The sequence below is a fragment of the Aquarana catesbeiana genome, unplaced genomic scaffold (assembly GCF_042186555.1).
Source record: "Aquarana catesbeiana isolate 2022-GZ unplaced genomic scaffold, ASM4218655v1 unanchor226, whole genome shotgun sequence".
Classification (NCBI taxonomy): Eukaryota; Metazoa; Chordata; class Amphibia; order Anura; family Ranidae; genus Aquarana; species Aquarana catesbeiana.
Genome location: NW_027362653.1, coordinates 1,347,095 through 1,363,899, shown reverse-complemented (window position 1 = coordinate 1,363,899; position 16,805 = coordinate 1,347,095). Strand labels below are relative to the sequence as shown.

General features: G+C 43.7%; 1 protein-coding gene across 1 annotated transcript in view; it reads right to left on the bottom strand.

The window, feature by feature from the left end:
• Positions 1–16,805, bottom strand: part of LOC141121632 (uncharacterized) — a 125,427-nt gene that overhangs the window by 92,490 nt on the left and 16,132 nt on the right. Inside the window, 8 exon segments of the mRNA XM_073611281.1 lie at positions 5,786–5,871; positions 11,189–12,552; positions 12,965–13,106; positions 13,229–13,432; positions 13,513–13,731; positions 13,821–13,915; positions 14,032–14,155; positions 14,242–14,342. Coding sequence (XP_073467382.1) covers positions 5,786–5,871; positions 11,189–12,552; positions 12,965–13,106; positions 13,229–13,432; positions 13,513–13,731; positions 13,821–13,915; positions 14,032–14,116 — 2,195 coding nt within the window. The 5' untranslated portion in view covers positions 14,117–14,155; positions 14,242–14,342.

Here is a 16,805-nt window from a genome sequence, read left to right as displayed (position 1 = left end):
GCGATTTGGTCCATTTGATCCAGTCCAATGCAGAGGGTTTCCCAACCAGGTTGAGATATATTTTGAGATGCTGCCCCAGGCGTTTCCCACAGACAGAAGCAAAGTAGGTTTTCTGATATCTTTTCTTTCTGAGAGAGCCTTGGCCTGGACAAACCCTCTATGGGAGAAGCAAAAACCTGTTGTCTTGAGTTACCCTGAGTTTGAAGCTTCTTTTAAAAGGGTATTTGACATTCCCACATGATCCGCTTCTGCTGCCAAGTGCCTCATGTCCATCAAACAGAGTACGGGAACTGTTGCCGCTTACGCCATTGAATTCCGTACTCTGGCAGCAGAGGTTGCTTGGAACAATGAGGCCCTCGTGGCTGCTTTTTCTCATGGTCTCTCGGATACCATCAAGGATAAGAAAGCAGCCTGAGATATACCCACTGAGCTGGAAAGTTGATCACGTTTGCCATCCTCATTGACTCCAGACTCAGAGAAAGACTCTTTTTAAGGAGCACTTGCGGAAGCCTCCTGTACATTTGTCTCCGAGCTTTGCAGTCCCACCCCTGCCTCTCTCAACTCCCATGCCTCCTGGTACCGAGTTGGTCAGTGAAAGTGAACCCATGCACTTGGGTTTCACACGTCTCTCTGCGGATGAGAGAACCTGTAGGAGGAGGGAGAGATTGTGCCTTTATTGTGGCCAGGCAGGTCACTTTTTGAAGTCTTGTCCTACCCGTCCAGGGAACGCCCGAACCTTGAGGTCCTGTCACAGACAGACCTTAGGTGGTCGTTGTTTCGTCCCCAGTTATCCAGAAGGATAAGCCCCTGGTTTCCGTTACCCTTTCTTGGGCTTGTCCATCGAGATACAGGCTTTAATCGACTCTGGGGCTGCAGGCCTGTTCATCGATTCTGCCTTTGTATCGAAGCACTCAATTCCACTGCAGCTGCATGACACTCCACTTGCCATTGAAACTCTTGACGCGAGACCTCTACAGCCTGCCCATGTGACTCATGAGACTGTTGCGTTGTCCATGGTCATAGGGGCTCTTCACCATGAGATAATCCAATTCCAAGTTATTTCCTCACCTAAGTTTCCGCTGGTTATTGATTATCCTTGGTTACAGAGGTACAACCCCTCTTTTGATTGGCTCTGTGCTGAGGTTCTCTCCTGGTCGCCACAATGCACAAAGACATGCTTCCAGAAGGTAACCAAAGTCCTGTGCACCTTCACTCTCCTCCCTGCCGGAAAAGTACTGCAATTTTAGCGATGTCTTTGACAAAGGTCAAGCCAGTAGTTTGCCTCCACACCGGTCGTACGATTGCGCAATTGACCTTCAACCTGGTGCCACACCCCCTCGTGGCCGGGTTTACCCTTTGTCGGTCTTGGAGAATAAAGCCATGGAGGAGTATGTTGCAGACACACTTTCTCTGGGTTTCATCCGCAAATCCTCATATCCTGCTGGTGCTGGTTTCTTCTTTGTAAAGTAGAGTGGCGAACTGAGACCTTGTATCGATTATAGGGGTCTCAGTCCTTTCACGATTAAGAATGCCTATCCAATTACGTTGATTATGGAGTTATTTGACCGCCTCAAGGGAGCAAAGGTTTTCTAAAAGCTTGATTTGAGAGGGGCATACAATCTCGTGAGGATTAAGAAGGGTGACAAGTGGAAAATAACAATAAAACATAATAATAATACCAGAACAGGCCATTATGAGTACCTCGTAATACCTTTTTGCCTATGTAACGCCCCAGCAGTTTTCCAGGAATTTATTAACGATATCCTCCGAGATTTGTTGCTGTTATGTGTGGTGGTTTATTTCAACGATATCCTCATATTTTCCAAGTCTGTTTTGACTATGTTTACTCTGTTTACATTTTTTTTTAATTATTATTATTATTAAACAAGTGAGATTTAACTGTACTTCTGTCTCAGTCAGATTCATGGTTTCTGACAACACTGCTCAATATACTACTGACCTCTGTACATTGTCCTACAAACTACTGACCTCTGTACACTGCTCTACACACTACTGACCTCTGTACATTGTCCTATATCCTACTGACCTCTGTACATTGTCCTATATCCTACTGACCTCTGTACGTTGTCCTATATCCTACTGACCTCTGTACACTGCTCTACACACTACTGACCTCTGTACATTGTCCTATATCCTACTGACCTCTGTACATTGTCCTACATCCTACTGACCTCTATACACTGCCCTACATCCTTGATAGCAGCAAACAAATACTCTTGCGCATAAGTAGGATTTCCAGGTAAACTAATGTTCAAGGGATAATTTCTCAGGCCTTGCTGTCCTCCAGGATAGGGGTATCCTAGAAGTCATAAGAGAAATAAAGAAAAGAGGGCACACCGGCCTTGTGCATTATCCTTAATTTATTGATAAAAACTTTTTACAAACGTGAAGAAAATTAGGAAGCTTTCACAAAGCGATTTTTCTTCATGTTTGTGAGTTGCTTTTAATATGTTTTTATCAATAAATTTATTAAGGATAATGCACAAGGCCACTGCCCTATATCCTACTGATCTCTGTACACTACTCTACATACTACTGACCTCTGTACACTGCTCTACACACTACTGACCTCTGTACACTGCTCTACATACTACTGATCTCTGTACACTGCTCTACACACTACTGACCTCTGTACACTGCTCTACATACTACTGACCTCTGTACACTGCTCTACATACTACTGACCTCTGTACACTGCTCTACATACTACTGACCTCTGTACACTGCTCTACATACTACTGACCTCTGTACACTGCTCTACATACTACTGACCTCTGTACACTGCTCTACATACTACTGACCTATGTACACTTTTCTACATACTACTGAGCTCTGTAGACTGCTCTACTTACTACTGACCTCTGTACACTGCCCTACATACTACTGATCTCTGTACACTGCTCTACATACTACTGACCTCTGTACACTGCTCTACATACTACTGAGCTCTGTACACTGCCCTACATACTACTGACCTCTGTACACTGCTCTACATACTACTGACCTCTGTATATTGTCCTACATACTACTGATCTCTGTACACTGCTCTACATACTACTGACCTCTGTACACTGCTCTACATACTACTGAGCTCTGTAGACTGCTTTACTTACTACTGACCTCTGTATATTGTCCTACATATTACTGACCTCTGTACACTGCCCTACATCCTACTAACCTATGATCACTGCTCTACATACTACTGACCTCTGTACACTGCTCTACATACTACTGACCTCTGTACACTGCCCTACATACTACTGACCTCTGTACACTGCCCTACATACTACTTTCTATGTGCCATAGTGATCCTTCCATGTGCCATAGTGATCCTTCCTGCCTTCCATGTGTCAGTGATCCTTCCTGCCTTCCATGTGTCAGTGATCCTTCCTGTCTTACATATACCATAGTGATCCTTCCTGCCTTCCACATGCCATAGTGATCCTTCATTTCTGCCTTCCATGTACCACAGTGATCCTTCCCCCTCTTCCATGTACCATAGTGATCCATTCTTCTTGCCTTCCATGTACTATAGTGTTCCTTCCATGTACCATAGTGATCCCTCCTTCCTTTATTTCATGTACCATAGTGATCCTTCCTGCCTTCCATGTACCCTCCCCCTCCCATTATTTATTTTGTCCACACCCACTTTTTACTGTGGCGTGCTTAGTGCACCACAGGTCACTATCTCCCTGAAATGTCCATCATTCTCACGTTAAAAAGCTGGAAGGTATGTCACTGCTTTTGCCAATGGCTCCTGCTGCTCCCATAGTCCCTGTGTGAAGAGGAAGAGAGGGGAGAAGAGATGCAGCCATACACACTGCTGGTTCTCTTCTCCCCTCTCTTCCCCTTCACACAGGGAAGGGGGTAGGACAAAAAGCTTTAAAACGTTTTTTACCTTAAAGTGGTTGTAAACCTCAGACATGAAATATGAACAAACCATATCCCTCTATAGTGTGTACATGTCTCCATCCAGAGCACCAAGTGTCATGTCTGTCTGCTGCCTCCTTCCTCTGTTATCAGCACGAGTCCCTTCTCACAGGCTTTCCTGACACCAAGAGAAAAAAGGTGACAGGGGATGGATCTCCAGCAGATTGACAGCCTCAGCTCTGTTCTTTTGTGGAGGGTGTGTGTCCCATCCCTCCATTCAGCTCTCAGAGTTCTCCTCAGAAGGCTCTGTAGAGTGTAATTTCAGCTCTCCGTCCCTTTTTTCTGAACACTCAGACAAACTTTATAAGTTCTGAATGTTGAACAGCCATAGAAAAGAGAAGGATGCAGATAAACAGGTACAACTTCTGTAGGAGGATTTATTTGATCTCTGTGTATCACCTGAGGCCAGTCACTTCACTGGGTATAGGTAAGGGTTTACAACCACTTTAATGCAGGGAATGCATTAAGGTAAAAAAAAAAAAAAAAAAATTGGCTTTAGAACCACTTTGATAATCCTATGAAAACTGCAAATCAATTTTTCTATTTTTTAACAGATCACCCAGAGCCCCTCAGCCTGAACGGGACAGAGAATTCCTGAGTACTAGACATGTGTAGAATGGAAAAATGTGTTTTGTTTCGTTTCGGGTAGATTCATTATGTTACTAATTTCATTGCATCGATTTGCTACGGAATTTGTTTTGTTATGTTTATTACTTTTCTAATGAATTCCAAATTTTCAGAACAATTCGAATTCAGATCGATTGAAAATTAATGACCGACTCGCATTATGTGTGAAGAATAACTGGTTGTTGAGGAGAAGGTCGGGAAGTCAGCTGTGGTGTCTAACAACCGATGACTCATCAGCTGTCAGCGGGCTTTCCCACTGACAGCTGAGTGTAAACAAAAGAAGACTGGTAATGAAAAATGCAGAAAAACACAGCGTGGGGTCCTCCCAATCCATAACAGGCCCCTCGGGTCTGGTGGATTTTAAGGAGAACCCCACACCAAGATAAAAACCCAAACAAAAGGTGATACATATCTCCTACCCAGGACTCCTCCTTGGTGTATTACTGGGCTGTATATGACAAGCACCTGACCACTGCCCTCTGTACACTGAACTATATAGGACATATCCCACACCCACATACCTGTCCCTGAGCCACCCCCATCAAATCATTTTTTGCAGCTATTACCTTTTGTACCACCACCCCCTCCCTTTAGAATGTAAGCTCTACGAGCAGGGCCCTCCTGTACCTTTTGTATTGAACTGTACTGTAATTGTGTTGTCCCCCTTATACATTGTAAAGCGCTGAGTAAACTGTTGGCGCTATATAAATCTTGTATAATAATAATAATTATTATAATAATGACATACTTCTGACAACTGCAGTCTGAGCTGTATATGACAAGCACCTGAATACTATACTCTCTAAGCTATGCTATACATGACATGCATCCTGTACATAGGCCTGTATAAGATATAGTTCTGACCATTGCACTATATACTGTACACTGGGCTAGTGACAACAGCAATCTCTACACTGGGCTGTATATGACATGTTCCTAACCACTGCACTCTATATACTAAGCACTATATGACAAACTGCTGACCACTGCACTCTGTATGCTGTACTGTACATGGCATGTTCCTGGCAACTGCACTTTGTACACTGGGATGTTCATAACATCCTCCTGGCCACTGTACTCTTTACCCTGGGCTCTATATGATATACTCCTGACCACTGTACTCTGGGCTGCACATGATATACTCCCGACCACCGCACTCTGTACCCTGGGCTGTAAATGATATATCCCCGACCACCGCACTCTGTACCCTGGGCTGTACATGATATACTCCCGACCACCGCACTCTGGGCTGTACATGATATACTCCTGACCATGGCATCTCTGTATCCTGGGCTGTATATGATAAACTACTGACCACTGTATTCTGGGCTGTACATGATATACTCCTGACCACTGTACCCTGGGCTGTACATGATATACTCCTGACCACCGCACTCTGTACCCTGGGCTGTATATGATATAACCCTGACCACCGCACTCTGTACCCTGGGCTGTATATGATATAACCCTGACCACCGCACTCGGTACCCTGGGCTGTACATGATATACTCCTGACCACGCCATCTCTGTATCCTGGGCTGTATATGATAAACTACTGACCACTGTATTCTGGGCTGTACATGATATACTCCTGACTACCGTACCCTGGGCTGTACATGATATACTCCTGACCACTGTACCCTGGGCTGTATATGATATACTACTCCTGACCACTGCACTCTGGTCTATTATTCAGTGTTATGTTTAATCTGATGACCTGCAAAGGCTTTTAAAGCCTCACCTATGAGTAATTTTTGGGGATCAAAGTTTGTTGTCATTGCACTGGCAAATTTTTTTTGTCCAATCAATTTTTTATTATAATTTTACTTTTAACAAGATTGCAGTTAACAAATAAAAAAAAAAAGGTAGAGATCCAATTGGTCAGGAAAATGACTTGTCTGGAATGTGGAGGTGGAGTGGTTATTAATTTGTGTACAATACAATATACAACGTGTTACATTATTATAACAAAGTATTGTAGAAAAGATCACAACATTTGTGAAAGAGGAACACCTTAACCACTATTGTAAGAATACGGGCGGATGGGTGCTTTCCAATTCTAGGAGGATGTCCAGCCGCTGTGAGCAGCCCAGGTATCATGTGATTGCTGTGACAGATCGCATGTAAACACAACTGTCATGAATGGATTTCATTTATGCTAGATTGCTTACTATTGTGATCTCTGTGATCGATCACAGTGATCACATAGTACAGGGCCATTCATAGCAGTCAATCATGAAAGTTAAAACGATTGCTGTTACAATGATCATTACTGTAACAAGCATTAACAGTGTTAAAAAAGATCACTTTCCCAGGAGTAGTGCAGTGTCACTATGGTGGCACTGCACTACTCTGGCTATAGCATGATTCATACTGTTACCAGTAAGTGTCTTTAATCACTGTCACCCACTCACAGTGTCCCTAATCACCACCACACCAGACGCTGTGTTCCTGATCCCCACCACACCAGTTACAGTGTCCCTGATCACCACCACACCAGGTACAATGTCCTGATCACTGCCACACCAGTTACAGTGCCCCTGATCACCGCCACAACAGTTACAGTAATCTGATCACCGCCACACCAGTTACAGTGTCTCTGATCATCATACCAGTTACAGTGTCTCTAATCATCATACCAGTTACAGTGTCTCTAATCATCATACCAGTTACAGTGTCTCTAATCATCATACCAGTTACAGTGTCTCTGATCACCACCACACCAGACGCTGTGTTCCTGATCCCCATCACACCAGTTATATTGTCCCTAATCACTGCCACACCAGTTACAGTGTCCCTGATCACCACCACACCAGTTAGTGTCTGATTACCACCACACCAGTTACAGAGTCCCCAATCACCACCACAGCAGTTACAGTGTCCCTTTTTACCACCACACCGGTCATATTGTCTCTAATCACTGCCACACCAGTCATATTGTCCCTAATCACCGCCATCCCAGTTACATTGTCCCTGTTCACCACCACACTAGTTACACAGTCCATGATCACCAACACACCAGTTACAATGTCCTTGATCATCATACCAGTTACAGTAGCCCTGATCACCGCCACATCAGTTACAGTGTCTCTGATTACCACACCAGTTAAAGAGTCCCTGATCACCACCACACCAGTTACAGGAGTCCCTGATCACTGCCACACCAGTCATATTGTCCCTAATCACCGCTGCACCAGTCATATTGTCCCTAATCACCGCTATCCCAGTTACAGTGTCCCTGATCACCACCATACAATCTCAATTATCCAAACTCACGTGTCAATGAGCCCTAACAGTGCAGCCAGTCACAGTTCTCTGATCACCACCACACCAGCCACAGTGTCGCCAGACCAGTGTAGCTAGAATCAGTGTTCACGATTGTCTGTTTATCAACCAAGTTTCTGCCTATTGCCTGGACCAATCCTTTGTCCATATGCTGACCATGTCTCTGTCTACTCCTGAACTGAATGAGTACGTTCCTTGAGACACCAGTCCCAGCCAAAACCTGCGGGCAACTGCACTTCTGGAACTCTTCTTTTCTTCAGTTCTTCAGCCTTGTGTACTTCCTGGCCAGTGAACATGACATTCTGGGGGCAGTCATGTACCAGTAGGCTAGGCTTGCTTGGCTTATAGGAATGGAGACTGCTATAGGTGATGCTACACTAAGTTATATTCCCTGACCACTCATATGGAGGGGACCATTAGAGTACATTGGCTTTGATATAATCAGTTGATTTGTGGGATACACAAGATACAATGTCAGGTACATAACCAGTCAAGACATTGGGAAGGTCTCACACATGTGGTATCACCATACTCAGCAGGAGTAGCAGAATGTGTTTTGGAGCGTAATTCTAAGTATGGGCCTGCTGTATGTGAGAAATATTTTATTAAATTGACAATGTTGTGTAAAAAATATTAAGTTTTCAAAAGACTGTCCATGCCTCTTAGAAAAGACCTTGGAGTGTTTTCTTTCCAATATGGGGTAATTGTGGGGGTTTTCAACTGCCCTGGTGTCCCAGGGCCTCTAAACCTGCAATAGGTTGTCAAGAAATTAGAGGTGTAATTTATGCTCCTAGAAAGCTTGAAGGTGCTCCTCGTATTTTGGGCCTCTGTGTGGCTAGTCTGAAAAAATCTCACACGTGGTATCTCCATACTCGGGAGAAAAAGCAGAATATGTTTTGGGGTGTAATATTTTCTTTCCTATATTGTCCAAAAACTTGTGGCAAACAATGGCATTTTCAAATCACTCATTATACCTCTTAGAAAAGACCTTGGAGTGTGCTTTCCAATATGGGGTAATTGTGGGGGTGTTTCCACTGTCCTGGTGGCCCAGGGCCTCCAAAACTGCAATAGGTGGTCAAGAAATTAGATGTGTAATTTATGCTCCTAGAAAGCTTGAAGGTGCTCCTCGGATTTTGGGCCTCTGTGTGTCTGAAAAAATCTCACACGTGGTATCTCCATACTCAGGAGAAAAAGCAGAATATGTTTTGGGGTGTAATAATAAGTATGTCTATGATGTGTGTTAGAAATATCTTATTAAATGCTGTGTATAAAAAATAAAAATATTTTAATTTTCTTTCCTATATTGTCCAAAAACGTGGCAAACCATGGCCTTTTCAAATCACTCATTATGTCTCTTAGAAAATACCTTGGAGTCTTTGCTTTCCAAAATGGGCTCATTTTGTGGGAACTTCCACTGTCCTGGTCCTAGCTGCTACACTTATCTTTAAAAATAAAAAAAAGTGTCTCCTGACATTTAGGGGTCTAGTCATAAAACATTTGCATAGCAATCAGTCCAATGAAAGTGCATGTACATTCCTTTTGTGTGCATAGAGGTAAACAACAAATGTTATCAGACTATTTGCTGTGCTGGTCGAATGCTTTCCATTACTTTAAGATGAAAAATGTAGTATTTGGCCAAAAAGTGGCGCAAATCCCAGTGAGGATTTATCGCCAACCAATAGCAAATGCGGTATTTTCCATTTTAAATTAACGGTTGGTTTAACGTTGTTGGTATTATTAACTTATATTCTTTGAAGTCTACTGTACTCATAGGTGCACGAGTATGAGCTCAGTTATTTGTATGAAACCATGCCTGATGGAGGAGACTAAGAAGGTCTATTTACAAAAAAATTAGTTGGACGAATGTGACAAGCATTCATCCAGCCGTGACAAATTCTGTCTGAATTTTATTTAACCACTTAAAGACCAGCCGCCACAGTTGTACTGCGGCAGGTTGGCTCTATTACGCGAATCACCGTCATTGTACGTCGCTTTGTGTAATAGATATAGCAGGCGTGCACGCCGTGGTCCCGGAGCCCATGGCCGGCGGGCGCGATGGCCACCCGCGATCGCTCATCACAGAGGCAGAACAGAGATCTGCCAGTGTAAACATGGCGGATCCCCATTCTGACAGGGGAGCCGAGAGTGATCGTCTGTTCCTTGTGAAGTGATTAGGAACAGTGATCTGCCTCCTCCTCCAGTCAGCCCAGCCCCCCATACAGTTAGAAACACCTCCCTAGGGTACACATTTGATCGCCCCCTAGTGTTAACCCCTTCCCTGCCAGTGACATTTATACAGTAATCAGTGCATTTCTATAGCACTGATCGCTGTATAATTTTCACTGGTCCCAAAAAAGTGTCAAAAATGTCCGATCTGTCCGCCGCAATGTCGCAGTCCCACTAAAAAAAAAAAAAAAAAAAAAAAACGCAGATCACCGCCAATACTAGTAGAGAAAAATAAATAATAAAAATGCCATAAATCTATCCCCTATTTTGTAGGCGCTGTGAACTTTTGCGCAAACCAAGAAATATACGCTTATTGCGATTTTTTTTACCAAAAATATGTAGAAGAATACGTATCAACCTAAACTGAAGGAAGGAATTGTATTTTTTTTATATATTTTTTGGGGATGTATATCATAGCAAAAAAGTTAAAAAAATATCGTTTTTTTTTACAATTGTCCCTCTTTTTTTGTTTATAGCGCAAAAAATAAAAACCGCAGAGGCGATCAAATACCACCAAAAGAAAAAACTCTATTTGTGGGAAAAAAAGGATGTTAATTTTATTTGGGTACAGCGTCGCATGACTGCGCAATTGTCAGCTAAAGCAACGCAGTGCTGTATCGTAAACAATGGCCTGGTCATTAAGGGGATAAATCCTTCTGGTTATAACAGTGATTTCCTATGGTCCTCAGCTCCATCTAGTGGTTACATTGCGGTGTTTGTTTTTCCTGAAATGTCATCTAAGGGAAAGTATTGCAATATCACATTATGGCCATTAAATGGAACTGATGAACACAGAATGAATAAAATACAACCAAACTTCACAATAGCTGGATGAAGGCTCGTCACATTTTTATTTTTCTCCTGCTATCAATGGCCAACACGGTACAACACTTCATCCATGTCTTTGGTGATCTCTGATCTCCTTATGAACTGTTTCTTACATGATGAAGATCAGCCATGGAGTATATCTGAGGTGTATATCAGGGTGTGCTTCTTCCACACATGAGAGCTGTGATGTCCAGCAAAATTCATATAGAAGACATTTCCCGCACTCAAGGCTCTAATACACCTCGAGGGTTGTGTGGGATCCCTGATGTACAGGAAGACAGGACTTCAATGAGGGACAATTCCCTCACTTGGAACAGGAAAGTGGCTTCTCCCCCATGTGAGATCTCTGATGTCTGGAAAGATTGCACTTTAAAGAAAAACATTTTCCACACTCAGGACAGGAATACGGCTTCTCACCTGTGTGCATTCTCTGATGTCTGTAAAGATGTGACTTCCTTGAAAAACATTTCCCGCACTCAGAACAGGAATACGGCTTTTCCCCCGTGTGAGATCTCCGATGCATGGAAAGATTGGATATAACTGAAAAGCATTTTCCACACTCAGGACAAGAATACGGCTTCTCCCCTGTGTGAGATCTCTGATGTATGACAAGTTCTGATTTTTGTACAAAACACTTCCCGCACTCAGAACAGGAAAGTTGCTTCTCCCCCGTGTGCAATCTCTCATGTCTGACAAGATGTGACTTCACTGAAAAACATTTCCCGCACTCAGGACAGGAATATGGTTTCTCACCCGTGTGCAATCTCTGATGGCTGTAAAAATGGGATCTCTGTGAAAAACATTTCCCGCACTCAGGACAGGGATACGGCTTTTCCCCCGTGTGAGACCTTTGATGTGTGGAAAGTTCTGATTTTTGCACAAAACATTTCCCGCACTCAGAACAAGAATATGGTTTCTCACCTGTGTGCAATTTCTGATGACTATAAAGATTGGATTTATGTGAAAAACATTTCCCGCAATAAGCACAGGAATATGGCTTTTCCCCCGAGTGACACCTTTGATGTGTGACAAGTAATGATTTATGCACAAAACATTTCCCGCACTCAGGACAGGAATGCAGCTTCTCCCCTGTGTGAGATTTCTGATGTGTATAAAGATTTGATTTATCCATAAAACATTTCCCGCACTCAAGGCAGGAATATGGCTTCTCACCTGTGTGCAATCTCAGATGTGTATAAAGTTTACATTTCTCGGAAAAACATTTTCCGCACTCAGAACAGGAATATGGCTTCTCACCTCTGTGCAATTTCTTATGTCTGCAAAGATTGGATTTAAATGAAAAACATTTCCCGCACTCAGGACATGAATAAGGCGACTCCCCTGTGTGAGACCTCAGATGAGTGACAAGTTCTGATCTTAGTACAAAACACTTCCCGCAGTCAGTACAGGAAAACCTCTCATCTGTTGGAAGGACGGCACCGTCCCTCACAGTCTGAGGTTCCTCAGGATAAGAGGAATACGATGGTCCATCTACACTGTGTGGTGCCGGATGGACATTTGAGGTAGTCGGGTTTTCTCCTGGACTATACTGTGTGATGTCCTCATCTTCTACTTTACAGTCTGGAGACAAAGTGAGACAATCCTCTGAGGTTTTCCTCATCTCCCGTCCATCTACTAAAATAGAAATAAAAAGATTATTACTAGACATGAGCAGATTGGTTCCCCTAAACCAGGACTCTGCCCACATCAGGCAGCTTTGTCTCTGAGGATCTTACAATTCCCCCCTCAAGGTAACTAGTAAATGGGTCCTCTGAATCTCAGCCAACAACCAAGATAAAGACTGGACTGATCCTGAAGACCACCATCATTGGGTTATTGACTACTCTGACTAGTCTAGATACATAAATTGTGTCTGCAGCACAGAGAAGGAAGATTATCCGAGAGAATTACAGGAACACAGGACAGGGAACACAGCTCAGGAAAGTGACCAGGGTATTACAGGCTGATATCACCCAGTCCTTGCCCTACTCTGGACCAATCAGTGAGCAGCATGGGTGGAGGAATGTATTTAGTGTTAATGACCCACCTGTGCTGATCTCTGTAGGAGTGTCCTCCTCTATAAATGTCCCCGTTATTCCATCCTCCTCCATAGACTGCCGATCACCCCTCACATACATCTCTTCTTCTTCTGCTTTAATCTCAACTTTTATATCATTTAGATCTTCACCCTAAACCAAAAAAATTACATAAGTAAAATATAAGCTTTAATAGCTATCATTTGTGATATCACATACAAAACTCCACACATCGTCTCCACAAGTCCATGTTTTACATACTCTGTCCCACCAACCTTGTAATGGTGAGGGATGGTGTGATCTTCCTGTGCGGAATCCTGGAAATACAGAGGACGGGGACATCTCTCTGGTGGGTTCCTGGTATTAGATGGCTCCATCATATTCTTGCGTCCTTCTGAAAACTCTTCCATCACTCCATACTCCTCATCCTCCTCTTTATACTCTTCTTTAACAACATTATAATCACTGAGGATTCCACTCTGAAAGATAAAATATTACATTCATTGTAACAAACATGCTGTGTATAAATCAGAACTACCAATAATTGTTCCTCATCTACCTGATGATGGTGAGGGATGGTGTGAACTTCCTGTGTGGAATACAGAGGACGGGGACATCTCTCTGGTGCATCTCTGTAGCTGGATGTCTCCACCATGGCGTTGTGGTACAGATTGTTGTGTCCTCTTACAAATTCAGACTCCTTCTTCACCCCATCCTCATCATCCTCCTCCTCTATTATTACTTTAATATCAACTTTAGAATCTCTCAGGTTTTCACTCTGAATACATAATAAAAATGACATCAGTTGTAATAATGCAAAAAATGTACAGATCCTAATGATACTATCAGTGATTGTTCCTCATCTACCTGATGGTGAGGGATGGTGTGATCTTCCTGTGTGGAATCCCGGGAATACAGAGGACGGGGACATCTCTCTGGTGGGTTCCCATTACTGGATCCATCTGTAGGAAACACACACACTGACTGAATACATTGTTTCTATGTGTTTATCAGATGATGGGGGATCTAGGTGGACCCTCCGTACTGCTCTCTCCTTTACAATAAAGTCTCCTCTTACCCGGTGATGTGAGGGGCGGCTGATTGTCCATCATGACGTCCTTGTAGAGATCCTTGTGTTCTTCTAAATACTCCCACTCCTCCATGGAGAAATAGACAGTGACATCCTGAGATCTTATAGGAACCTGACACACACAATGATACAGTCACCATCCAGACACATCCCTTGTCTGTTACTGGATAATGTCCCAGAATTCCCAGCACCGCTCACCTCTCCTCCATGATCTCTCTGGTAACTTCTAGATTCTTCTTTTTATTTCTCTATTCTATCAGGGAAGTAGGTGGAGGCAGGAGGAAAACAGGAGGAAAACTCTAGATTTGAACATAAATAGTAAAATCAAATGATATTCCCAGAATCCTTCTCCCCTCAGGTGTGTATTGTAAAAAAAGCCCCATTTCAGAGTGATATATTTGTCTACACCCCCCGCCCTCCCCCCACTCTGTGGTGTCACAGTCAGGGGTCAGGCTCAGAGACCAATAGCAGTAGAGAGGCTCCCACCAACCAGCTGAAGCAGGTCACCCTGATTAGTATCAGGTCACAGTCCTCAGGATTGCCCCACCAGGTGGTGAGCAGGCTGGGGTCCAGTAGCAGATCTAGCAGAAGCATCGTCAGTAACAAGCCAAAGGTTGATAACAAGTAGTTGCAGGTTGGGGTCAAGCATAAGTGTAGTCGAGTTACAAGCCAAAGGTCGGTAACGACTGGTAGCAAAGAATAAATCCACAGCAGGAGAGACAAGAGCAAGATTCTGGCTGGAGAGCACACTACAGTATTCTGGCAAACAGGAAGTGCAAAGGCATGGTTAAAATAAGAAGTTCATTGGAGGAGCAAAGGGTTCAAGGTTTAAGAAAAACAAGGTTCAAGGCAAGATTGTTCAAGGAATTGTTCCGGCTTCTGTCCAGCATCCCTATGTGATAGCATTGGGCAGGTGATAGGAACTCTTTTTGGAGATATTAGGAGTCTAATAGACCCCAATGTCTCCTCTACCCTTCACACCATCCAACCAAGAAACAAGGAAAATGGGGCGCCTCTGAGTATGTATCAAAAAACATTTATTATTAAAAATAATATCCACAAGCGAGCCATAGGTTAACTCATCATAAGATAAATAACACAAATTATAATATCTTGCCATGTGATGTGTAGGATACTTTGTATAGGCACCACAGTTTTTCTTTTTCTTTTAGTTTTTAAGTTGTATATGCATTGTTTGTCTTGAAAATGCAATAAAAAAAAAATTTATAAAAAGAAAAAAAAATAATAATATCCACTCACATGGAAGATAGCATATCTGCATTCAGGCATGTCTCTGGATGAGAGGAGAGGAGAGGGACTGCAAGCTTCAGCATGTCCACAAACGGCTGGCGAATCCACATAAGATGATGTGAGGTGGTGGGGCACAGCGGTTCTTCTCCTTGGCACACAGAACTGAGATATGATGGAATGTAGAAGCATCCAGGCATGTGTGGGTTCCAGTGGAGGGGGAAGGAGGATGCCGGGTCCTGTCACAAGCAGTGCCGTGATGTTGTCAGTCTCCTCTGGTAGCACGGCCGTGGAGAGGGAACCAGAACGAGGCTTGGCACACACAGCAAAGCGTGGCGCGGAGCCATAACGTCACCAATGTGCAACATGTCTCCAAGTATACAGGCTATGGATGGTCGGCATAGCAGCACTCCTTTGTCAAGCAGCACAGATCGGCTTGGTTAGATGTGTCTCCTGGCTGTACTGGTCAAGAAAGGGTGCATCTGAGACTGGACATTCTGGTTTCACGTGAGATCAAAACATGGATATGCCTCGGTCTCACTGCAGTCTCTCTCCCCCCCGCCGGTGGATTTTTTCTCGGGCACTGATGAGCATGGGACAGCCCGGGAACCACAGGAGGAGGGCGGGCTTCCGGCGTAGTGGGCATCGCATAGCCGGTTGTGTGAAAGTGGTCAGCAGCTATGGAGCTGCCACATCACTTTCACACAACCGGCTATGCGATGCCCACTACGCCGGAAGCCCGCCCTCCTCCTGTGGTTCCCCGGCTGTCCCATGCTCATCAGTGCCCGAGAAAACATCCGCCGGCGGGGGAAGAGAGACTGCAGTGAGACCGAGGCATAATCATGTTTTGATATGGTCAGCAGCTATGGAGCTGCCACATCACTTTCACTTTGAAGCCAGCTCTACAAAACCCACATAAGATGATGGCAAGCCATCAGCTTGTGATCCAAAGTTCACCCTTTGGATGTACATAGTATGTCCAAAGAGCTGAACTGGAGATTGATATACAATATATATTGTATATAGGTATCTGCCAGGTGTGAGAAAGGGGCTGAATGCCCAGAAATGTTGGTGTTGGCAGAACAGCTTAGTTCCATTGTTTTCTTGTATCCGGTATGGAGTCCGGAGTCAAGTTGTGTGGTTTCTCATCCCTGCTGTCTGCCTAGTACAGGCTCAGCAGTCCTTAGGTGAGTCTTAATATAAAAAAAAAAAAAAAAAAAAAAAAAAAAAAAAAGAAAAGAAAAGAAGACTTGATTTCCCCATCCACACATTCAAAGTGGATGGGGAAATATTCCCCGTTGAGCCTTTGTATTCTAACAGCAAGAAGACTTCCCTGCCATCAGAATACACTGATCATTGCTTCCAGCTATAGCATGCAGCACTGATCACGTGGGAAAAAAAAAAAAAATCAGACAAGGTGGTTGTACAGAAGTGCTTTACCGGCAGAATTTCGATCCATGTATGGCCAGCCTTACTGGGGGTGGCTGTGAAACAGCAGATTGAGCTCCTGAAGA